This window comes from Carassius auratus, chromosome 29 (genome assembly GCF_003368295.1).
Source record: "Carassius auratus strain Wakin chromosome 29, ASM336829v1, whole genome shotgun sequence".
Taxonomy (NCBI): domain Eukaryota; kingdom Metazoa; phylum Chordata; class Actinopteri; order Cypriniformes; family Cyprinidae; genus Carassius; species Carassius auratus.
Genome location: NC_039271.1, coordinates 716284 through 742870, shown reverse-complemented (window position 1 = coordinate 742870; position 26587 = coordinate 716284). Strand labels below are relative to the sequence as shown.

At 40.3% G+C, this 26587-nt stretch overlaps 1 protein-coding gene across 1 annotated transcript in view; it reads right to left on the bottom strand.

Annotated features, from left to right (window-relative positions):
* Nucleotides 1-2746: 2746 nt before the first annotated feature.
* The window catches only part of LOC113047792 (B-cell receptor CD22-like), a 34666-nt gene continuing 10825 nt past the window's right edge, over nucleotides 2747-26587 (bottom strand). The window contains exons 7-13 of the mRNA XM_026209085.1: nucleotides 23559-23822; nucleotides 16568-16831; nucleotides 10255-10518; nucleotides 5903-6190; nucleotides 5616-5703; nucleotides 3550-3616; nucleotides 2747-3470 (exon numbers count right to left, since the gene is read on the bottom strand). Coding sequence (XP_026064870.1) covers nucleotides 3093-3470; nucleotides 3550-3616; nucleotides 5616-5703; nucleotides 5903-6190; nucleotides 10255-10518; nucleotides 16568-16831; nucleotides 23559-23822 — 1613 coding nt within the window. The 3' untranslated portion in view covers nucleotides 2747-3092. The remainder of the gene's footprint in view (nucleotides 3471-3549; nucleotides 3617-5615; nucleotides 5704-5902; nucleotides 6191-10254; nucleotides 10519-16567; nucleotides 16832-23558; nucleotides 23823-26587) is intronic.

Sequence of the window (26587 nt, the reverse complement as noted above, 5' to 3'; positions counted from 1 at the left end):
TGTTGAATCACATTATAATGAAATCCAAGAACACTACAGGTACTGGACATATAATTAGAATATCATCAAAAAGTTGATTTATTTCACTAATTCCATTTAAAAAGTGAAACTTGTATATTATATTCATTCATTGCACACAGACTGATATATTTCAAATGTTTATTTCTTTTAATATTTAATGATTGACTTCTCCATTGTTGGGTCTGGCATATCGCATCTTCCTCTTCACAATACCCCATAGATTTTCTATGGGGTTAAGGTCAGGAGAGTTTGCTGGCAAAATATGTACAGGGATACCATGGTCCCTAAACAATGTACTGGTAGCTTTGGCACTGTGTGCAGGTGCCAAGTCCTATTGCAAAATGTAATCTGCATCTCCATAAAGTTGGTCAGCAGCAGGAAGCGTGAAGTGCTCTAAAACTTCCTGGTATACACCTGCGTTGACCTTGGAACTCAGAAAACACAGTGGAACAACACCAGCAGATGACATGGCAACCCAAACCATTACTGACAGTGGAAACTTTACACTGGACCTCAAGAAATGTGGATTGTGGGCCTCTTCCTCCAGACTCTGGGACCCTGATTTCCAAAGGAAATGCAAAATTTACTTTAATCAGAGAACATAACTTTGGACCACTCAGCAGCAGTACAGTCCTTTTTCTCTTTAGCCCAGGCGAGATGCTTCTGACGCTGTCTGTTGTTCAAGAGTGGCTTGACACAAGGACTGCGAAGCTGAAACCCATGTCTTGCATACGTCTGTGTGTAGTGGTTCTTGAAGCACTGACTCCAGCTGCAGTCCACTCTTTGTGAATCTCCCCCACATTTTTGAATGGGTTTTGTTTCACAATCCTCTCCAGGGTGCAGTTATACCTATTTCTTGTTCCATTTTTTTCTACCACATCTTTTCCTTCCCTTTGCCTCTCTATTAATGTGTTTGGACACAGAAGCTCTGTGAACAGCCAGCCTCTTTTGCAATTACCTTTTTTTGTCTTGCCCTCCTTGTGCAAGGTGTCAATGGTCATCTTTTGGACAACTGTCAATTCAGCAGTCTTCCCCATGATTGTGTAGCCTACAGAACTAGACTGAGAGACCATTTAAAGTCTTTGCAGGTGTTTTTGAGTTAAGGTGTCTTCAATATTGAACCTTTTCACAATATTCTAATTTTCTGAGATACAGAATTTGGGTTTTTCCTTAGTTGTCAGTTATAATCATCAAAATTAAAAGAAATAAACTTTTGAAATATATCAGTCTGCATGTAATAAATGAATAAAATATACAAGTTTCACTTTTTGAATGGAATTAGTGAAATAAATAAACCTTTTGATGATATTCGAATTAAATGACCAGCACCTGTATGTGCAGGAAACATGCTTTCTTCTTTTGCGTTTCTTACTACTTTGAGATATTATACTGAATATCAACATTGTGTTGTGGTAATATTTCTCATGTTCTGAATTCAGTGATGCTGTAAACATTTACATTTAGTGATTTGACAGATTCAGCATAGAGGCAATACATAATTTTGTTTTGTAATATGAAGAGTCTGTGACAGAGCTGTCATCTGTAATATCTGAACTGAAACTGAAAGTGTTTTCATGTTGTCAATGATCTGAAAGTGAAGTCTTTTCTGTCTCTAGTGGAGCAGATGGAAACTGCACATCAGTTCCTGTGATTACAACAAGAAACACTCACCACCAGAGGACACCAGACTGGTATTTTATGTGCTGAGATATAGAAATAGTGATTTTAATAACAACATTTTTGTTGTAACTGGAACTTTATTTGTAAATGTCCATAATTTTATAAAGTTTACAGTTCTTAATATCAAATGAATTACTCATAAATCCCAAATATCCACAATTGTGTAAGATTTATATTTCTGAATGACAAATATTTTATTCATAAATACTGAATGTCCAAAACTCCTCTTTTGTAAAAGTGTTTTTTGCTCTTTATTGACTGTTTTTATATAATGTTGCTCGTAAAGTTTAATGATAGATATAAAAAACTAAATAAAATTTAAAAAAGTAAAATGCATTCTTCAGAAAAATAATATTTATCAAATAAAATGTATAAAATAGAGTTAACTTAAATACTTAATTGGGTAAAAATGTTTCAAATTTTTTATCTTAAAAATGTTTCCTCAATTTTTTTTTTCAGTTTGAAATTTAAAAGACCATATATTTATTTGTGAGGTTGTCAAATGTTTATTTGTGAGATTTATATGCATTATGTGTATTACTTTACTATAAAGAACTATACAGGCACAATGTCATTCACAAACATTAAAATCTGTGAATTTTATCCCAGATTTCTCTTCTTCCCCTCATGTGTTGTCTATTAAAGATGCAGAGAGTTTTTCGAAGGAATCCTGATAACTCTGGGAGTGGAATTGGCTGTGACACAATCTGTAAGTCATTTAATCAAACAATTAATTCAATTATTTTTACCATTATTTTTATTATTATTATTATTCGAGATTGTAGGCTATTCCTTTTTCAGAGACATTTTAATGAAGCTAAAGCACACCTCTTAAAACTAAATTTATAATTAAAAATTTAATGAACTTTTTTTATAAAAACTAATATATTTGAATAAGAAATAAAATACATTGGTGTATAATAAAATTCATATAAAAAATAAACCATGCAGGACTGGATTACAGGTGATACTGTTGTGAATAATGTTCTACTAATCGTTTCGCTTCATAAGAACTCAGAGTATCGTCAGGAGCCACAGGTTTTCATTTTGTGTTGCCTGTATGTGTTTGTTTTTTTTTTTTGGCCTTTTCATAGATATAGAAATAGTGATGAATGACTGTAGCTGCAGATTGGCATTTTATGAATCACCAAGAACCACGGTTTCAGATAAAAAAACCTTCTTGACTGTTGATTGTTAATGTCCTAAGGGCGAGTACATTAACAGCAAATTTGTCTTTTTGGGCGATCTATCCTGTTAAAACGATGAGGAATAAACACTTAAAATAACTTCTTTAATGTTCCGCAGATGAAAGAAAGTTCTGTAGGTTTGTAATTGTTATTTTTAGATGAAGGATCTCTTAAATTGTTGCTCAAAGATTCAAAGGTTTTGGTTCATTCTTGTTTTTCAGCATCATCTGCGCTGACCAGTGCTTCCTTCTGTCTGTAGCGATGGCTCGTGTTTTCATAAATCACGTCTTCTGATGCCGGTGAGGACGTGTCTGTGATCTTTGCTGTCATGTCTGTTTTTTTGGGCTCTGTCTCAGATGTTGAGATGTTGTTCTCTGTGTCTGTGTCTCCTGGAGGACAGTGTCGGACCACAGCGTATTCACTGGTCAGCGAGGACAGGCCCCTGATCTCTCCTGACGGCGGGTCAGCGTTTGTGAAGTAAATGGAGGAATAATGAAGAGATTCAGGTGCACTCGGTGCGGTGGATGACAGCATGCCTTTATTGGTGTAAACAGACTCACTGTCATTATCCAGAGAAACGGCCTGATGGAGAAGAAACGGCAAAATGAGTGAAGATCTGCTGAACGACTGACTGTAATGTCTCTGAGAATGAATAACTCACTGTTTGAGTCAGAATGAATCCAGATGTGTCGTCTTCTCTGGTTTCTGAAGGTTTCTCTCTCCTTCTTCTGAAAAACATGTTTTCAGATCTTTGAAAAACTGATGCTTATATAAAATGTAAATCATATTTACAAATCCTCTTATGATGAAGCTAAAAGCAGGTGAAGTCTCATCAGAGCAATGTGTGATAAAGGATTATTATAGTTAACTAAAACTACAACCAAAACCATTTTAAAAATGTTTTGTTATCTAAGTCTATGTTTTATTTCAGCAGGTTTCTGAGTAAACAATTTGACTTAGTTTAAACTGATGCACTAAAATAACTAAAACTGACATCAAAAATGGGAAAGTGATTAAAAATATTGATAAAACTCAGTATTTAAGTCTATGTTTGTATCTTTCCAGTCTGTGTTTAAGCATCTGCATAGCAAATAGTCTGCATTATTAAGGGTCCTTAACAATACTTTGTTGGTGACTGACTCTGACTCTGTTATCCTAATTCTGTTAGACTTAACCTCAGCTTTTGATAGAGTTGCTCATAAAACTCTTTTATCTCGACTAGAATATTTTGTGGGCATCCAGGGAACTGTTCTCAGCTGGTTCAAATCATATTGAACATATAGAAGTTTCTCTGTCAGATTAGGTAATTTTTCTTCGTTGCCTGCTAAACTTTCCTGTGGAGTGCCACAGGGTTCTATTCTCACACCCATTCTTTTTCTTTGTATTTACTTCCTTTGGGCTCTATTTTCAGAAAGCATGGTGTATAATATCACTGCTATGCAGATGATACCCAAATGTATCTACTTTTGAGAAAAAATGAACATGCTGCTCTAAAATCTCTTTTTGCATGTCTGGATGAAGTGAAAACTTGGTTCTCTCAAATTATTTTATTTCTGAATGATTTAAAAACCGATGATATAGTCTTTGGCCCAAGTTAAAATTCAGGGAGCAGAAGTATCGATCTGAACTACCTTGCTCCTTTTACTTCTTCCTGAATTAAGAACCTACGTCTTTTCTAGGATCAGAGTCTCAAATTTGATAAACAAATAAAAAAAGTGTTATTAGTTCTTGTTTTCTTCAGTTACGCCTCCTCGCCAAAATTAAATATTTAATTGAAACTTTAGAGATTGCTCTCCATGTGCTCATTACATCACGCTTGAACTACTGTAACTCTCTTTAATTTGGCATTTCTAAATCTTCCATCACTCATCTCCAATTAGTACAAAACACTGCTGATAAATTCCTCAAAGGACAACATACATTTGATCATGTTACTCCAATTTTGAAATCGTTGCATTGGTTACCTGTGCAACTTAGAATTCAGTTTAAAATTCTCTATGTTTTTAAATCTATAAATAATCTGGCACCGAGCTATCTATCTGATCAACATTATCCATAGAATCCTTCACGAAATCTGAGATCTGGTGATAAAAGACTTCTCTCTGTCCCCAGATCACGGTCAAAGGGGATAAAGCTTTTGCGGTTGCTGGCCCTAAGCTGTGGAACAGAATTCCAGCCTATTATCAGATCGGCGGTCTTTAAATGTTTTTAAATAATCTCTTAAAACCTGTTTATTTTCTTTGGCTTTTAAAGTATTGTGAGTTTATGGCATGAATCTGTGGATTGTCGTGTGTTCTATCTTTGTTTCTTCAGCACTTTGGTCAGCTGTGCTTTAAATGTGCTATATAAATAAAACAAACTTGAAACTTGATCTTAATCAAATAACACTGATTCGATATTAAGTGTAAAGTAAAAATATTTTAAGTATAATATTAATATATATTTAGTAATTTTGTTGTGTGTTTTTGTAATCTTTATTAAACATATATAGTTTTTTTTAAATTCATTTACATTTAATTCATTCACTTTTTAATTTCAGTTGACATTTATGTGCTTTATAATTCATTTTATTTATAAGTTTAAGTACCAAAAAAAGTTAATGACCCTGTTTTATGCTTTATACTTTTGAAATAATTTCCAATAATAGTTGAATATATATATATGTGTGTGTGTGTGTGTGTGTTCTTTAGATTACACCAGTTTTGTGTTTATCATGTTTGTTCCCACCGTTCATAGCAGAGCATCACGAAGCACGCGATCATCATCACTGAGGCTCCGACAGCAGCTCCGAGCAGCACCGACGGATGATGGAAACCTGCAAAACAGTGTTTTGTTGCTCAGAGGTTGGTCTTTCATAGTTCAGGAGATCTCAGATGTGACATTGCCATTATAATATATTGAACTTTTAAAAGTGTAATTAATAATTTATTTTCTCGTTTAGTTTTTTCAGTACAATACAGATATCATTTGATCTTTTTTTGTTGATCAGATGAAGATGTTGTTGTGTTTCTCACTTGTGTCTTGTGGCGGTGAGACATCCTGAAACTGTTGACTGGCGCTGCCGTATTTGTTTGTGCTGAAACACTGCAGGACGTCCGTGTCTGTGAGGGACTGATGGATGTTCAGGACGCTCTTCACTCCTGTGCTTCCTAACGTCTCCTCACTGATGGAGGTTTCTGTAGAGTTAGTGAGCACACGTCCAGACAGACGCCACTCTAGTGTAGGACAGGGATTCCCATGAGCCTCACACACACACTCCGTTACACTGCTTCGACTGCAAGAGATGGAGATATTGGGTGCAACTGAAAGAGAAAATATAATCGTTATGATACAGAAGATCTTGATGGTCTCTATGGTGTAAAACATGTTCAGAATTTGAATGATAAAACACTAAAAATACCATGTTAAAAACGTGTTAACAGCAAGTTCCCTAAGAAACAGGGATATTTAATGTATTTAAATTTGTATTTTACACTTCTGTAATGATAAAGCTGCTATTCTGTACAATATAATAATTTAAAATGTCATATTGAATTAGTATTTATTTTTCATTATCATTGAGACACTTAAACAGTTTTTATTAATATCATGAATCAGTTGTTATATTTTTTTCTTCATTTTAAATTGTCTTTAATTTATTTATTTTTTAATGTTTTTGTTTGTTAAAATGTGTCTTTAGATTTTATTAATTTCTAATGGTGTCTGAAGTGTAAAAAACATGTTTTTTTATGGTGAAACTGTCACTGTAAAACCATGTTAATTGGTTAAACACATGAATAATAAGTCTAACAGGTCATTTATTGTAATTTTACAGTAAAATACTGTTAAATGTACAGTTCTTAGAAGCGAAAAAGAGCAAGTCATCTTATTTAAAAGTATTTAAATTATAATATATTATTTTATGGTGGTATTTTGTTTATCATCAGCTGGAGTGCCCACGAACTCCAATAGAGGGCACTCCACTCAGGACTCCGGCATTCTTGTATTTCCATTCCCAACTCCATTTCCCATAATCCCGTGCTTAGGGCTAATAACCACCAGGTGTTCCCCATTACCACTCCCCTATATAAACTGTGTTTGGACTCTCAATAAGTGCGCAGTCTTGTTTAATTCTGTCTGGCATTTCCGAGCGGGTTTCCCCTGTGTTTGTTCCTTCCGTGTTTGACTTTGGTTTGTGTATACCAACTTTGATTCTCTGCCACCTGCCCCAACCTTTGCCTGGTACTATTTTTTGATTTTGGATGTCCCCTGCATACCTGACGCTGTTATCTGATCATTGCCTGTTTGACTACTCTGTAAATAAAGTACTGCACATGGATCCGAACATCTCTGATGTTACAGGTTCTTAGTACATTATAACAAAACATATTTTAGTATTTCAGTAAGTTGGTATATTAACATTATCTAATTTTGTAAATTTAAGTTCAGTTTACTGTAGATGAACATAAATGTGTTCATGACAAAAATAGACTAATAGCTAATAGTCTGCTAAAATAGAAAAGAGGAACAAGCCAGAATGATTAAGTCAGGGTTAGTTCTGTCTACAAAACACCACAATGGTGAAAGTGACATTATTGTGCTGAAGAACTCAATTTACTCTTCTGACTACAGTAGTACTCCGATATAAAAAGTCTTCAACCAAAAATGAATATTCTGTCATTTATTCCCCAAATCTTTTTTTTTTTTTAAGATATTTTGAAGAATGTTGAGAACAACTTTGGAACCCATTGACTTCCATTGAATGGATGCAGGTTTGGAATGAGGCGATAAACGTTGACAAGTTTCATTTTATGTGCAAACATTATTTTGATTATTTTGAGCTCTGTTAACACAGTTATGTTGATTTTTATGCCACCAACGATTAACTCTGTGCAGTTTGTTGGTTGAACATAATTTCATTAAAAGTTATAATGACTTAAATTATTGATATACATTTTTTTATTACCTTTTTTTTTTTTTTTGCCAAAACATTGTTTAATGTGCAGCATCTAATGCTGTCGGTTGCCAGCAGAGTTTGATCACTGCATTGGCTTTATAGAAGAGCTGCTGACATTTCCTTGTAATTTCACTGGTTTAAGTGCATCATAAAATGTTATATCGAAATCATGCATTTCAAAATGCTGTAGCTGTAGCATAGCTTTAACATGTTGGTCTGTAACAAAAACATTAACAAAAGGGGAACCAAATCTCTCTCCGTCTTCCCAGAAGCATTTTCTGTAAATGAAGACGTTGGCACAGTGCTACTGCCATTTCACAGCTTTTCTTTTTTCATTTTCACAGCCAGTCCTCCATACTATGTGATGCACACACCATGTCACATATTACACCATATAGCATGCTGTGTAGTATATAGTTTATATGATGAAATTGTCTTCAATTGAAGCTATATGTAAAATTTATACCATTTACATATAATTTTGTGGGGGGGGGGGGGTTGTCTCCTTAGTGTCTTTTCAGTGCTGAAAGTCATATTTTGACTGTGTGAAAATAAGTATGATTCCCTTACATGATTTTATTGTAAAGTTTTTATTGAAACTTTTTCATGTCATTTTACGTTTATTTTCTCTATAAACAATGCACTTTGCATTTAGTGCTGTCTAGAGCATTATGTTTTTGCTGCAGTTACTGTAGTAATGGCACTATATTCAATGTATTCAGTATTTGTTATCAAGGATTAGATTAAGGTTATCAGATTAAATTAATTTGCGGCCTGTGTTTTTACTCACACTGAACATCCAGCTGAATTGTAGCATTGCAGTGGCCATGCTGGTTTTGAGCTTCACAGCCATACCATGCTCCGTGTGTAGGGTTTGTCACAATGTAGGTGTGATTATATCCAGTCTGGAGGAGCTCAAACTGAGACCCTGTCTCTCTGTACCAGGTGTAGTTCACTGCTGGGTTTGCATCACTGCTGCAGATCAGAGTCACTGGTTTGCCCCTCATCACTGAGCTGGAGGGAAACGCTGACAACGATGTGTTTTTGGAGCATCTGAGGAAAAGAAAAGTGCAATGTATGTGTGATTTAACACTTCCAGAGTTGAAAAACTGCATGTTTACACCTCTCTATTTTAGACTCACACACGTCTCATCTGTGCTATGTTTAGTGTGGTGTGTATGGGTGTGGTGAGTGGGTGTGTCTGATTAGCGTGTGCTACCCCGTCTTGTATTGTCAGATACTTGGCGTTTGTCTTCTTGCTCCTGGTCATCTTTTCCTCCAGTACTTGGTTACTCGATCTTCCTCTACTATACTTCTGTGTGCCTACCCATTTCGTCCCTGCGCTACGGAGACCACCAGCCTGCGGCAAGCTCTGCTGTTGCTTGTTTGTTCCTTGTGTTTGGTTTCATTCTTATAAATTGTCTGTTTAAGCATCCACTATTAAATCCGGTCTTGTGAATTGTGACGGAAGGATCAGACCATAATGGATTCAGCCGAAGCTTTAGAACTGCAGTTTTTTTGCCCCAAACAACCCCAACATGGATTAACGAGAGGAGCAAATACTGGCAACTAGCCGTGCAATGCAAGCATTCAGGTACAACTCTTAAGATCACCCACTGCACTACCCCAACCGCCAACCAGGATCTGAAGAGGGTGTTGCGATGTTTAGTCACACAGAATCCCACTTCCTAGAGCCAGCAACTCTCGTGGGTTGAGTACGCACATAACTTGTTACCAGTGTCATCCACGTGGTTCTCGCCTTTCGAATGTAGCTTATGTTACCAACCACCCATTTTTTCCAGTCTGGAGTCCGAAGTCGCAGTCCTCTCTGCTCACGCTTTCGTCCTGAGGTGTCGTCGCAGCTGGAGAAGAGCCAGAGAGACTCTTCTCCGGGTGGGAGCATGCACCAATGCTAAGGCCGATCACCACCAGTCGAAGCCTCCCATCTAGATCGTGGGTCAATAGGTGTGGCTTTCTACCAAAAACATTCCGCTCTTCCCCATATGTAATAAACATGCTCCCAAATTTATTGGCCCATTTCCTTTCACTAAGATTCTTAGTCCAGTGGCAGTCCGCCTCAAACTTCCTCCGGCGTACCGGAGAATTCATCCCGTGTTCCATGTTTCTAAATTAAAGCACGTATTTTCATTCACCACTTAATCTGCCTGTTCTGGTTCCTCCATTGCATTCAGAAATATGCGAATATGTGACCATCTGTCAACAGTCGTGGGCAAGGGTTGAGCGATATGATGTCATATTGCTCAGAAAATTTAAAAGTTTCGATAATTGAGACTTTTTTTGTTTTTGGGGATTAAAAATAAGGATTTTTATCACTGAAGGAAGGTTGTTTCCTCACACTGCTAAGACACATTTATATGCAAACACCATGTAAAAGTGAATTTTGCATCTGATGTCCCCTTTAACACTCACACTGGACGTCCAGCAGCACTGATGAGTTCTGTGTGCCGTGTTTGTTCTCAGCTGTACAGTAGTATCGTCCGCTGTGTGTCGGGTCGGTGTTGTTGATGGTCAGGTTTGGTCCGGTCTGAACTGGATTCAGAGGTCTCTCAGTGTCTCTGTACCAGGTGTAGTTCACTGCTGGGTTTGCATCACTGCTGCAGATCAGAGTCACTGAACGACCCTCCAGAACTAAACCAGCTGGATTTATCCTCACCGATGTGTTTTTAGGAGCATCTAAAAGAATAGAAAAAAATATAGGCAGGCACAGTATATAGTAATATTTTTTAAATGCTTAGTCAAATTGCTAATATTTGCACAGCAGCCTAAATGGTTAGAGAATCATAGGTTACAGAAAAAAAAAAATTCAATTGCAGAAAAAACTTTTTTCCATTGTTAGATGTTGGTTTAATGATGCCATGACATATTTTAAAAAAAGAGCTTAAAAATAATTAAGTATAGGCTAACATTCTGTCACACCGGGGGCATAGCCATCATTTCAGAAGTGACAGAAATGTCATAATTTTATGTATTATCATCATTATTATTTTATTTACAAGGAATTATTTTCTTATTTCTTACTTTGAACTTGCTATAAGAAATAAATCAGAATCAAAATCAGAAATCAGAATCAGAATCAGAAAGAGCTTTATTGCCAAGTATGCTTGCGCATACAAGGAATATGTTTTAGTGACATAAGCTTCACAGAAGATACACAGAGATACCAACACACAGAAAAAAATTAGCCTAATAAATAAGTGTATAAACAATTGTGCTATAAATGATAATGGAATAGGATTGAGTAAGATGCAGGATGTGTACTAGGATGGAGGGGTAACAAATAAATATAAGGATTTTGCACATTTTTATTGCATAAGCACAAGTGGGGAACATTTAACTCTTAATGAGGTAGATTGCCTGGGGGAAGAATCTGTTCTTGTGCCTGACTGTTCTGGTATTTGTGGCTCTGAAGCACCGGCCAGATGGCAAAAGTTCAAATATGGGGTAACTTGGATGTGTGGGATCCAGAGTGATTTTCTGAGCCCTTTTCCTAACTCTGGATGTATACAGTTATTGAAGGGTGGGCCCCAATAATCCTTTCAGCAGTCTGAACAGTTCTCTGTAGTCTACTGATGTCTGATTTCTTAGCTGAGCCAAACCAAACAGTTATAGAAGTACACAGGACAGACTCAGTGACGGCTGAGTAGAACTGTTTTAGCAGCTCCTGTGGCAGGTTAAACTTCCTCAGCTGGCAAAGGAAGTACATCCTTTGCTGGGCCTTTTTAACAATGGAGTCAATGTGATTGTCCCACTTCAGGTCCTGAGAGATGGTGGTTCCCAGGAATCTGAATGACTCCACTGCAGTCACAGTGCTGTTCATGATGGTGAGTGGGGAAAGTGCAGGTGGGTTTCTCCTGAAGTCCACGATCATCTCCACTGTTTTGAGCTGTGTTCAGCTCCAGGTTGTTAAGACTGCACCAGACACAAAGTTGCTCAACCTCTTGTCTGTAAGCAGACTCGTCATCGCCCTGAATGAGACTGATGACTGTAGTGTCGTCTGCAAACTTCAGAAGCTTTACAGAGGGGTCTTTAGATGTGCAGTCGTTGGTGTACAGGGAGAAGAGCAGAGGGGAGAGAACACATCCCTGAGGGGCGCCAGTATTGGTGGAGCGGCTGTTTGACATGAATTTCCCCAGTCTCACTAACTGTTGCCTATCTGTCAGAAAGCTGGTGATCCACTGACAGACACAGCTAGGAACAGAGAGCTAGGTCAGTTTGGTCTGAAGGGCTGTTGGGATGATGGTGATGAAAGCCGAACTAAAGTCTACAAACAAGATCCTCACACAAGTGCCTGTTTTGTCCAGATGTTGCAGGATGAAGTGCAGTTCCATGTTTATTTCCTCATCCACGGACCTGTTTGATCGTTAAGCAAACTGCAGGGGGTCCAGTAAGGGTCAAGTGATGTCCTTCAGATAAGCCAGAACCAGTTTTTCAAACGACTTCGAGACGACAGACGCAGGGCCGCATTAAGACTATAAGGGGCCCCTGGGCTTTACCTCTTGAGGGGCCCTTCCAGGGCTCGGCAATAAGGACTGCCCGATTGCCCGAGGCTAGTGTGAATTACGCTCGGGACAGTAGACAGAACGGTCACTTGCCCGATCGGGCCAGTGCTATAGGTTGTGCGTTATATGTAGTCTATGGGTGTACTCACACTAGCCAGTTTGAACCGTGCCCGAGTGCATTTGACCACCAAAGCGCGGTTCGTTTGACTAGTGTGAGTGCTCTGAATCGTGCCCGGACACGGCTCGATTAGCCGGCCCTGGCCCACTTGGAAGAGGTGGGCCAGGGCACGGTTCAGTTGGACTCGGGCGCAGTTCGCATGCAGTGTGAGCGCTAATCGTGCCGGAGGATGGAAAAGGACGCATTGCGTCACGGTTTTGCGACGCTCCAAAACCAACATGGCAGGGAAAGGGTCGCTTTGGTCTACGGCAGAGGTGCAAAACGCATAAAAACTAAAAAACTGCAAAGTCCTTGCTGCACTTCAGCTGGTACCTTGCAAACATCCTCAAACGAGCAGAACGATTACGTGAAAATTTTTGCGCCACTAAGGCGACACATCTGTTTAACAACAGGCTGTGAGAGGGCTGTGGACCAAACAACACAAAATTATCCACAAAGAAAACAGAGCGATGCACTCCATTGTGTTCATAGAGCGCCACTCTTCCTGTTTATCCCGAAACCGTCGCACCATAATGACGTAAGCGTGGTCCGGCACGAATGCTGAAACCCTATATGTGAGTGCAGGCCAGAGGGGGAGAGGGGAGGGGGGACAATCGTACTCGGGTCCGGTTCATGGCAACTGTGCCTAGTGTGAGTACACCCTATGATATCGTAATTGTTGATTTAACGATCTGATATTATCGAGTATGCATCTCACTTTACAAAAAACAAACAAAAACACACCCATTCTGTGCATGCATGCACTATGTGACATAGTCTAGTAGGTTAGACTTGTGCACAAGATTTAGTCTTAATGCCTCAGAATTCAAATATGCCCCTGTATATATTTCATATTTATATAATTTAATATCTATGTTAATCAATATTACACACAGAGTGACGTTTTTCTCCAAATATTAGCACAATTACAAATGTGATGATTTTATTCAGCGTACAGTTTAATAAACAAGAGCTTAATATCAAGTGACTTACATTTTAGACCAAATCGTCTGTTTCGCTGTATTTCACCAACGAAAAATTATTATAATCCACAGCTTTAGTGTGGTTATTTCATTTTAATTTAATTTTTTCATTTTTTTTTTTCATTGGATTAACATTACAGCAGCTAGTAGCTAAATTAGGCGCGGTCACTTTAAGAGACAATGAATGCTTCCGATATAATACATAAAAGATTTGTTTTCTAAACTGTTTACTTTCACTTAAGACATAACCGACCGTTTTTTCAAACATATTGTCCAAGACGGGTATTTTCACATATTTTTTTTTTATGTATATGTTGGTACAAGAGCAAAAACAGACAAATTCAGCATTCAAGTGTTTTGAAACGCCTCTCTGCGTGAGCCTGAACAGCAGAACACTGCGGTGCTGAATTGGGCTCTACACATCCTTTTCTGTTTTTTTGAACTGCAATTTGTTCGTTCAGGTGCAGGAGGAACTTAAAGGAGAACTTCGCAAAGTAGAGGTCGGTTCAGTGTTGCGAGATGCTGCTCTCTCTCCGTGTGCGCAAAGAACACAGCACGCAAGTAACCAGAAACTCTTTTAGGCTTTTCCGCGTCTTGTGTTTTATTGCTTTGAAGTATTTTGAATGGTTAAATTGGCAGGTGGCAAGGCTTAATAGCACGTGAAAATTATACACTTTCATGACGAGACGCAGCAGCATTCTTTCAACTGTCTTGAGTGTCTTTTTAGGCTGACCTCAGCCAGGCGGAGAAAATTTCAGATACATTTTGAAGTATCACCACAGTCTTCATATTGCAAGTTATTATAGAGTCTGTGTTGTTACCAGGAAACACAGAACACCACAGACAAATCAGCCTAAACCCAGACTTTTCTGAAATAGAGGTCATGATGATTTTAAGATCTGGGGACATTTTGGAAATATTAATAAGTATGTAAATATCAACATTTATATTTAAATATGTCATATCTGCAGGTTATCAACATTAAACCACAGACAACAATAAAGTGTGACACATAAAATTATCAGAAATTGAGCTAACTTTAAGAAAATGTATAAGAAAGACTGAACTCCCCATGCAGCTCTCAGATCAACCAGTATCTGCAATGACCTTTACACACAGGAAGTAGTTCAAATAGAATTCTCCCTTTTACATTCATTGTTGGAACACCACAGACATTAATTTGGGGACGACAACATTTTTCCTAAATACAACAAAATATGTATTTAAAACAATTGAATAAAATTGTACATGTTAAATAAAATATTGGCAATAAAATTGCCAGTATAACCACTTTATTTGTGTTAAAAATGTTATATTGTTGCAATTATATTCCGTGATAGCTCTTTGAGGTACAGCGGGAATGGATATTTTGATACAAATGCAATCTCTCAAACTCGTTTTAAATATGTATTTTAATACAAAAATGTAACAGAGCACAAATTGTGTTTACCCTACAGAATACAAACATTTCATGATTTATTGCTATTTAAAGTTTATTTCAACTGTTGTTAGGTAAAGGGACACTACTTGACACCACAAAATAAGAATAAACCAGCAACAAACACTACTTTCATGCATCTGATTATCAGATAAACCTCACACTCTTATTTCAAGGTTGATGTTAATGCTGTGGTTATTTTAAAACTTTCCTTTGTACATTCGGTTTAATTACATCGTTAAAACACATTTATCATTCAGTGGAAGTGTGTGTATAATTTAGACACTTAAATGTTTTGCTCTTCATGCAATAAATGCGCAGACTTCGGTGTGAATGAGAGCCATTGAAAAACTACAGAAAAGTAAAACTGCTTAACTTTAGCATTACTGGCCATGAGTACTAAAGAGAGATCGCACATCAGCTGCTCAAAAAATGTGTCAGTGAGACGAACTGAGCGTGAGCGCAATCCTGTGACAGTCACAGGTGGTAAATGGTGCTGCGCGTGAAGATGAGTTGCAAAGCACAGACACTGTTCAATGTCTCCATTAATTTGTGTTTGTAGTAATTTAATTTGTATACACAGGCACTATACCGAACAAAATTATAAACGCAACTCTTTTTTTCATGAGCTGAACTCTCAAATGTTTCTCTCAAATATTAAATCTTTTCTCAAACATGCTCAATTGGTGACGTGTCCGGGGAGTATGCTGGCCATGCAAGAACTGGGATGTTTTCAGCTTTCAGGATTGTGTGCAGATCCTTGCAACATGGGGCCATTGTTGTGCCATTCGTCCACAACCATCACCTCATGTTGCAGCATGATAATGCACAGCCCAATGTTGCAAGTATCTGTACACAATTCCTGAAAGCTGAAAACATCCAAGTTCTTGCATGGCCAGCATACACACCGGACATGTCACCCATTGAGCATGTTTGTGATGCTCTGGATCGACGTATACAACAGCGTGTTCCAGTTCCTGCTAATATCCAGCAACATCACACAGCCATTGAAGAGGAGTGGACCAACATCCCACAGCCACGATCAACAACCTGATCAATGCGAAAAAGATGTATTGCGTGAGAAAAATGGTGGTCACAGCAGATACTGACCAAACCCCCCAATAAAATAAAACTCCACATTTTAGAATGGCCTTTTATTGTGGCCAGCCTAAGGCACACATGTGCAATAATCATGCTGTCTAATCATCATCTTGATATGCCACACCTGTGAAGTGGATGGATCATCTTGGCAAAGGAGAAGAGATCACTAACACAGATTTAGACAGATTTGTGGACCATATTTGAGTAAAATAGGCATTTTGTGTACATAGAAAAAGTCATAGATCTTTGAGGTCAGGTAAAAACAAAAGTGTTGCATTAATAATTTTGTTCAGTGTATATTTATTGGCAATAGCAAAAAAAAAAACACTTTATAGGTCAAAATTATAGATTAAGTGAAGATCATGTTCCATTAACATGTTTAGTAAATTTCCCTACATATATCAAAACTTAATTTTTGATTAGTAATATGCATTTATAATAATTAATTTTGACAACTTCAAAGGCGGTTTTCTTAGTATTTAGTGTGTGTGTGTGTGTGTGTGTAAATTAAATGTAAAAGTTAGTAAAGACTCGTAACACTCACACTGGACGTCCAGCAGCACTGATGAGTTCTGTGTGCCGTGTTTGTTCTCAGCTGTACAGTAGTATCGTCCGCTGTGTGTCGGGTCGGTGTTGTTGATGGTCAGGTTTGGTCCGGTCTGAACTGGATTCAGAGGTCTCTCAGTGTCTCTGTACCAGGTGTAGTTCACTGCTGGGTTTGCATCACTGCTGCAGATCAGAGTCACTGAACGACCCTCCAGAACTAAACTAGTTGGATTTATCCTCACAGATGTGTTTTTAGGTGCATCTAAAAGAATAAAAAAAAATGTAGGCAGACACAATATATAGTCATATTTTAGATCTATTATATGCAGTATAAAGGTTGGTAATGCTACACTGAGCAAAACAAGTAACTTTAAATCTTTTGAATATTTGTATGAGTAAAGACTTGTAATTAGGGCTGTGAATCTTTGGGTAGACAGTGAAACAATATGATTTTGCAAATTCATAACAATTCAATTCAATTCAGTTCACGGTTCAGTTCTATTCAATTAATAATTTGATTCTGCATTCTTTAAGTGCATTCTAAGGATTATTTAAGGGCAGCACTAAGTGCACTAAGTGTTAATAGCGATAGAAGCTAATTACACTAAGTGCGAATAGCAATGGATTCTATGTTCTGTCTTTTCTGGTAACGACACAGAATCTATAGTAATTTAATAAAATTTTGGAAATATTAATATGTAATTATCAAAATTAAAATATGTCACATCTGCAAGTTATCAACAAAACACCACATACACTAATAAAGTGTGACACATGAAATTGTCAAAAGTTGAGTTAACTTTAAGAAAATTAATAAAAAATAATGAACTCCCCATGCAGCTCTCATATCAACCAGCACCTGCAATGACCTTTACACACAGGAAGTAGTTCAAATAGAACTCGCCCTTTTACTATAGGGGCGACATCCATTGTTGTAACACCACAGATATGAATTTGGGGGAGACAACTTTTTCCTAAATACAACAAAATATGTATTATTTTAAACCATTTAATAAAATTGTACGTTAAATGAAATCTATATTAACAGTACAACCACTTTATTTGTGTTAAAAATGTTATATTGTTGCAATTATATTCTGTGATAGCTATTTGAGGTACGGCGGGTACATGTTGTTTTTAATGCTGTGGTTATTTTAACAGTTGCCTTTGTACATTCAGTTTAACGACATTGTTTAAACACTGTAGAGATTTCAGTTCAATAAAGAGGAAAGAGACCGGAGTCGGCGTACGGGGCTCGTAGGATATTTTATTTAGTTGAATGAAACAAAAATAAACAAACGCGGCAGGTGCGCGCACTTCACGGACGTTTCACTCTGGCAGTCTTTGTTTCTCGCGCTTGGCGGCTCTCTAGCTCGTCACTCCTACGAGTCCCAATCTCTCTCCTTCTTCTGCCAGCTGTCGCACCGCTTAAATGCTGGTTCCCCACGCCAATCACTGCAACGAGATCCAGCTGTTAATAATTTCTCACCTGAACCACTTACCGCCGCTCGTCTCTTCATTTGCGCTCCCGTTGCAGACTTTGCTAAACCACGCCTCCCCCGCCACATACCCCCACCGCCTGACTCAGGCCGGGGAGCCATCTGGCCTGCAGCCCCCCGCCCCCCCCCATTCCTAGAGAGGAAGTCGGCCACAGCCATCTGCGCCCCAGGCCTGTGAATCACCTTGAACTTAAATCGCTGTAAAGCTAGATACCAACGGGTGTTTCGCGCATTGGTATCCTTCATGCGGTGGAGCCACTGGAGGGGCACGTGGTCCGAGCAGAGGGTGAACTCCCATCCCAGGAGATAGTAGCGAAGGGTGAGAACCGCCCACCTGATGGCCAAACACGCCTTCTCTATGGTGCTGTACTTAGTCTCTCTCTTCGAAAGCTTTCGACTAATGTACAGCACCGTGCGGACCGATGCGTCAGTCTGCAAGAAAAAGGGGAGAGCAAAATTAGGAGAGTGCAGGAGCGGCCCGCCACACAGGGCAGCCTTAACTCGGGTAAAGGCCTGTTGGCACTGCTCCGTCCACTGGACCGTATCTGGCACCTAGTGAGGCACTAGTGAGGTCAGTCAACGGGCTGGTGAGGTCCGAATAATGAGGAATAAACCTCCTGTAATATCCCGCCAGCTCCAAGAACTGCCTCACCTCCTTTTTGGTCTTGGGCTTGGGGCAGGTTGCAATTGCTGCCGTCTTATCAATTTGGGGAGACACCTGCCCGTGGCCCAAGTGGAATCCCAGATACTTTACCTCCACCCGCCCAACTGCACACTTCTTCGGGTTGGCCGTTAGCCCCGCCCGTCTCAGCGTCCTGAGGACCGCCCTCACATGCTCCATATGCCGCTGCCAGTCCCCACTATAGATGATAATATCATCCAGGTAGGCTGCGGCATATGCAGCATGGGGCCGCAGCACTCGATCCATGAGGTGCTGAAACGTAGCCGGGGCCCCAAACAAGCCGAAAGGAAGTGTAACAAATTGGTGTAATCCAAACAGCGTGGTGAAGGCTGTCTTTTCTTTGGACATGGGAGATAAGGGGATCTGCCAATATCCCTTTGTTAAGTCCAATGTCGAGTAAAAGCGAGCCGTACCTAACCGATCAAGCAACTCGTCAATTCGCGGAATTGGATGAGCATCAAATTTAGATACTGCATTCACCCTACGATAGTCTACACAGAACCGTACCGAGCCATCTGTTTTAGGTACCAACACTATCGGGATCGGCCAATCACTGTGTGACTCCTCGATTACACCCATCTCCAGCATGGCCTCTAATTCAGTATGAACTACCTTTTTCTTGTGTTCAGGCAATCTATATGGCCGGCTGCGAATTACGACCCGGCTCTGTCTCAATGTGGTGCTGAATCAGGTCCGTACGACCAGGTAGGTGCGAAAACACATCCGCAAATTCTACATGCAAATGTGCAATGTCAGTGAGCTGCGAGGGCGAGAGGTGGTCCCCTCCTAGGGCCAGTGCGAGAGGTGTTTCTTAAATAATCGCTTCTGGTCCGAGATCCTCCTCCTCACTCACTGCTGTCGCTAGCAACACTGACTCCTCCCCGCTTCATTTTTTAAGGAGGTTGAGGTGGTAGATTTGCCGTGAGTCGCCTCTATCTGTTCGTACTACCTCATAATTGAGATCTCCTATCTGTCATGTGACCTCAAAGGGTCCTTGCCACTTGGCTAATAATTTGGAGCTAGAGGTTTGCAGTAATACGAGCACTTTATCTCCCGGTGCAAATTCTCGCAGCTTAGTCCCCCGGTTATACAGCTGGCTTTGTCTGTCCTGGGCCTGAAGCAAATTCTCCAGAGAGCCGCCCCAGTGTATGGAGTTTTGCGCGCAGGTCCAGGACGTATTGAATTTCACAGTCCCAATTTTTCGCGTCTTCTTGTACGAACTTCCGGAGTTCGGTACGAAGTCTTTAGTTTTATTATATTCATAAGAGAAAGATAGTCTGTACCAATTTTTCATGGAAAAACACGACCGGCTGGAGGCATGACGTGTGGGTGGAGCTAAAGAATCACGAGCGCCAGTGGGCTTTTGCGTTGAGAGCATTTGGAAGCTGTGACTTTACCCCGAGGAAAAAAACATCATCCCAAACAAACCATGGCTAACAGTCAGATTCAGCGTATATTTATGATCCAGAATCAGATCCAGAGGCTGAAATTTAACAAGAGCAGCATCAGCAACAACGTCTCTATGTGGTATGTACTGAAACTGTATTTATTTGCTTAGCGGTTTTTGATAAGCTGTACATGTGGAAAGTGCAGTTTGATGACAACCTCGCATGTTGTTTACTTGATGTGCTTACGCACCGATAGCCAAGTTAACAACACAGAGATATTTGAAGCAGTTTTACTCGTGCAGTTTGATGACAACATTGCATGTTGTTTACTGTATGTGCTTACGCGCCAATAGCTAAGTTAACAACACAGAGATGTTTGAAGCCGTTTTACTCACTGCATGCGGTTCCAACACACGATCGTGACCCTTTTTCGTTGGGACTGCATTATCCTTAAGAAATAAACGATGTGCAAATCCGGCGTCAAACTGGGCCTTGTTTGTAAAACAAGCATCTTCGAAATGCAGGGAACAAACAAAAAAACTTGCACAACTCCGTTGATGCTCTGTAAAAATAAACTCCATCCACTGGTCCCTTAATGCTGTTTCTCTTTTGGTAATCTGTGCAGGGTTGTCTTGCCCTGGCAACCAAAAACACACTCCTTTTGTGACATTTCGCGACGCTCTCGCTCTGATCAGTGAACGTCTGTTGTGCTCTCAGTGCTCTGCTCTACGGGAGCGCGCGCTCTTCCGGCAGATGTGCCCTTAGGACCCATATAAGGAAATTCCGCTTCATCTAACGTCACACAGAGCCATACTCAAAAAAAACTTTCCGAAACTTGTGACAAACCGGAAAGAGTATTTTTGGAACAGAAATACTCCTTCAAATGTACAACGAAACTTTGTCCATGTTTAGCATGGGAATCCAACTCTTTAACAGTGTAAAAAAACTCAGTATGCATGAAATAGCATTTCACCCCCCCTTTAATGTGCGATTAAACCATTCGACCAGGCCGTCCGTTTGCGGGTGATAGATGCTGGTACGCAACGCTTTAATGCCCTACAATCCGTACAATTCGCTTAATGTGCGTGACATAAACGCGGTGCCCTGGTCCGTGAGAATCTCCTTTGGGATTCCCACGCGGGAGATTAAGCGAAACAGGGCGTCCGCCACACTCTTCGCCGAGATGTTGCCGAGCGCCACTGCTTCAGGATATCGTGTCGCGTAATCCACTTAGACCAATGCAAAATGATGTCCCCGTGCCGATCGTTCTAACGGCCCGATGAAGTCCATACGAATTCGTTCAAAGGGGACCTGAAATAGCGGAATAGGGCGCAATGGCACTTTTGGGGTGGCCGGTGGGTTTACCAGCTGACATTCCCGACAAGACGCGCACCACCTGCGCACGTTCTCGTGAATGCCTGGCCAAAAGAATCGGGTTGTTAGACGATTTAGTGTTGCCGTTACTCCTAAGTGCCCTACAATAGGATTGCAATGTGCCGTCTGGAAAAGCATTTCCCGACGGCTCCGGGATACTAACAGTTGAGTTGTATCTTCTTTTGTCTGAGCGTCGCGGGTCACTCGATACAACCAGTCCTTGATAATGGCAAAATACGGAGGGGATAGCGGACGCTCAGGGTGGAGGACCTGTCCATCGATAGAACGGACCTGCTCGAAGGCGTGTTTGAGGGTTTCGTCCTGGGATTGTTCCAGGGGAAAGTCATCGCGACTGGAAAGGTTTAGCCTCGCCACGCCGCTCAGTTCCCCTGAGACCACCCCGCTAGGTCCTGGCACAGATTCTCCCACCTGCGTGCTCGCCCTGCCCCCCGGCCGGTTCTTTCCCCCGACGGCATCAACTGTTAAACACCCCAATAATTGCTGAAACGCGGGCCAATTAGTTCGAAAGATTAGCGGATGCCGGAGGCACGGACTAACGGCCACCTCTACACTATGTTTTTGGCCCCTAAATTTAATGACTATGGCTTTTACGGGGTATTCCACTATATCCCCGTGCACACACCTCACCTTAACCATGCGGCCCGCATCCAATGCCCCGGATTGTATCAGGCTTTGATGGATGGAGGTCTGGTTGCAACCTGAATCCACCAAAGCCTGATAGGTACCCCCCTTAATACTCACGGGTATTTGGTATTTTGGTACAGCCTGCGGGACGTCTGGGATCCGGACCAGTGTTCCCACCTCCATAACTGGGCACCTATCCACAAAATGGCCCGGATCCCTGCAACGCCAGCAGGCCGGCCCAGGCCTCCCCGCCGCCCTAATGGCAGGAAGTGGGTCAGGGGATTGGCGTGGGGAGGCAGCAGAAGGCTCCTCACGCTGAGGTGCAGCCATTCCCCGGGCAGGGCCTCGCACCCCGGCTGCAGGCTCCATCCCCATCCTCCAGCGGGGACCTGGGGAGAGGGACCGATTTCGGGGCGGGGGGGAGGGGGAGACAGGGGAAGAGAGAGAGAGAGAGAGAGACAGAAGGAGGGGGCTCGCCGACCCTGGAGCACGCCGCCAGCTGATCCTCCGCCTCGGGGAGGCCGTCCTCATCCGCCCCTCCCGGTCCAGCAAGCTCCGGAACAGCTCGCGGTCCTCCTGCTGGGCCTGCATCATGGCCTGAAACCGGCGGTCATGATCGGCCCGGAGATCCAGCAGGGCTTTGTGTTGTTCCTGATGCAGGCCCGCGAGTGATGTTTTGATGTCCGCGAATGGCGATGTTGATGATCCTGACGGAGTCTGCATGTATTTCTCTCCTTCCTCCCGGGTTTCAGCACCAATGTAGAGATTTAAGTTCAATAAAGAGGAAGGAGACCAGAGTCGGCGTACGGGGCTCGTAGGATATTTTATTTAGTTGAATAAAACAAAAATAAACAAACGCGACAGGTGTGCGCACTTCACCAGACGTTTCACTCTGGCAGTCTTTGTTTCTCGCGCTTGGCGGCTCTCTAGCTCGTCACTCCTACGAGTCCCAGTCTCTCTCCTTCTTCTGCCAGCTGTCGCGTCGCCTAAATGCTGGTTCCCTACGCCAATCACTGCAACGAGATCCAGCTGTTAATAATTTCTCACCTGAACCACTTACCGCCGCTCGTCTCTTCACTCACGCTCCCGTTGCAGACTTCGCTAAACCACGCCTCCCCCGCCACAAACGCATTTATCATTCAATAGAATTGTGTGTATGCTTTTCCTTTAATTTGTGCTTGTAGTAACTTTAATGTGTATATATTTTGAAAACATTGAATGGCTATTGAAATCGCAATTCACTTGATCTCAGCGTTTTAAATCTATTAATGTCCGAAATCGACTATTCACAATTTCAAAAATCATGTTTCAAGATCAATGCATCATCAGGGTTTGTAATCGATGCATCAAGAAATCGAGTGAATCATTAGGCTGCACCCCTACAGTACTCGTAACACTCACACTGGACGTCCAGCAGCACTGATGAGGTCTGTGTGCCGTGTTTGTTCTTAGCTGTACAGTAGTATTGTCCGCTGTGTGTCGGGTCGGTGTTGTTGACGGTCAGGTTTGGTCCGGTCTGAACTGGATTCAGAGGTCTCTCAGTGTCTCTGTACCAGGTGTACTTCGCTGCTGGGTTTGCATCACTGCTGCAGATCAGAGTCACTGAACGACCCTCCAGAACTAAACCAGCTGGATTAATCCTCACCGATGTGTTTTTAGGAGCATCTAGTGGAGGAGAAAATCATTCAGGCGATTACTTTATGATATACAGCACTAATTATAGATGATCATTCAGCACAGATTGATATAATCACTGTCTTACACTGAACGTGTAGCAGACGGGAGCGCTGTGTTGTGTTCTGCTGCTGTATCTGGTGTGTTGCAGTGCAGGTGAAATTGACTCTGTGATGACGGTAAGAAACAGTGAAGTTCAGATCAGAGATGAGCTCAGTTTGGCTCTGATACTGTCGTCCTGTGACGCTCTCGATGAGAGACGAGCTCCATGTGAGAGATGGTGGACGAGACGGACAGAAGATCTTAGTAGAGCAGCGCAGACTCACTGAACTTCCCTCAATCACCTTCTGATCCGGAAAGATGCTCAGTGTAGGTTTGGGTGGAGATCCTGAAACACAGACAGAGATATTACAAGATAATGTTGATTATCATATCCAGTGATGAAGGTATATATTGTACAGTAGAACATTTCTTTTTCCAGTCACACTATAGAAGCAGCATGAACAATATGACACTCACCTAAGACGACAATTTCAACTTGAGAGTATGTAGGTCTTGTGTAGCTATGTTTCAATTCACCACTGGTTTCGATTCCGAAGAAATATGACCCATCATGACTCTGATCAACATTATCAAAGCGTGTGGTGCAGTTTTTCTGTGTAGCAGTGCCAAATATTTCTCCTTTTAACCGTCCAGTGTTGGGGCTGCTGGAGTCAAACACAGCTTTACTTCTTCCAACTTTATACCACATTCTCTTTGCACTGTCAGTGAGGTCAGCTTTATATTCTTGATCAATATCAAATGTGCAGGGGATGAAAACACAGGATCCTTGCAGAGCTTCTACTTTATTCGGCAGATTGATTTTAGCGCCACACAAAACACCTAAAACAAAGACAAACAGATCGAAGGAAGTAAACGATCAGAGGATACAAGCAGAACACACTTCTGCAGAACTTATTGCTCTTTATCTCATGAAGGTCACATGAAAGTGCTTTCATAATAATAATTAATCTTGTTAAACAGAGGAATAATCTAAGAATGAGACCTTGTATCAGAGATCCAGTGAGGAGGAACGTCACCAATGTTTCCATCATTTACATTCACCTTACAGCAGAAGAAACAACAAATGAAGACATTTTATAGAATGAAAAAAGCAGAAATGTTGGAGCTGTTTTTGATTGTGTATCCTATGCACCTATCGATCATCTACAGGTGTGTGAGGGACATTGTTGATTGATAGAATGATTGAATGAAAAAAAGTTATCGCTCTTTTGTTGGTATAATTTCATTATTTCTAGAATGAAGTTTTAGATTTTTTATTTCTAGATATTTTCGACAATACAGACCAATTTTAAAAACAGGTAATTCTTATCTTGAACATGTTTCAAACCTTAACGTTTCAGAATCTGAAAGCTACAGGAGTAAGTGTGAGTATGTTTGTGTTGTGTGTAAATGTCTTACCAGAGAAGAGAGTTGAAGACAGAGCTCAAGCTGACGCTTCTACACTGAACGGAGGGAGAACTGTGTGTGAAAACGACACAATTTAGCTCATATTAGAGATTCACCACTTCTCCTTTAGACAGAACTCAGTGACAGTAGCCAGGCTGAGAAATATGCAAATCAGTCTGAAGCTGAATATTCAACACATTTCTTTATATCTCATGGAAACTAATCATGTGAGATCCAGTGTTCATGTTGATAATAATTCTCCATATTCAGGAATACATTTTGAATCACATTACAAATGAAATCCAAGAACACTGTGCTGGAAACATGTTTTTTTTTTTATTCTCATCCCTTGCATTTCTTACTTATTTGAGATATTATACTGTATATCAACATTGTGTTATGGTAATATTTCTCATGTTCTGAATTTAGTTTAACAGTTTACTTCAAATAATCCAAGATACTGACAGAAGCTGAAAGCAGGAGAGATTTCAGCAGAACACTGCTGTCTGTTTGTAAGGTGTCTGTGTCTAAAGTCAGCAATACGAGCTGCTCACTTCTACAGCATTTAATTATTCCTGTACAGTAAGTGTGATACTGTAAACATTTACATTTAGACATTTGACAGATTCAGCATAGAGGCAATACATAATTGTGTTGGTTTTGTAATATGAAGAGTCTGTGACAGAGCTGTCATCTGTAATATCTGAACTGAAACTGAAAGTGTTTTCATGTTGTCAATGATCTGAAAGTGAAGTCTCTTCTGTCTCTAGTGGAGCAGATGGAAACTGCACATCAGTTCCTGTGATTACAACAAGAAACACTCACCACCAGAGGACACCAGACTCTTGTTTTATGTGCTTAGATACAGAAATAGTGATATTAATAATAACATTTATTTTTGAATGTTTTTTATTGTAATGGAAACTTCAATCACGTCAATAATTTTGTTAAGTTTACAGTTCTGAATATCAAATTCTTTACTCATAAATATGTCAAATGTCCAAAACTCCTCTTTTGTAAAAGGCATTCTTGCTCTTTATTGCCTGTTTTTATATAATGTTGCTTGTAAAGTTAAATGATGGCAATAAAATAAAATAAAAAATACAAGTTTAAAAAGTAAAACATTTATTCTTCAGAATAATATTTATACAATAAAATGTATAAAATACAGTTTTAATTTCATGCCGACTTGAAGCCTTAACTGGGTAAAAATCTTTCATATCTTGCATCTTAATTTTTTTTATTTCAAATATTTCCATTTTAATTTTAAAAGACCAGATATTTATTTGTGAGATTTATATGCGGTA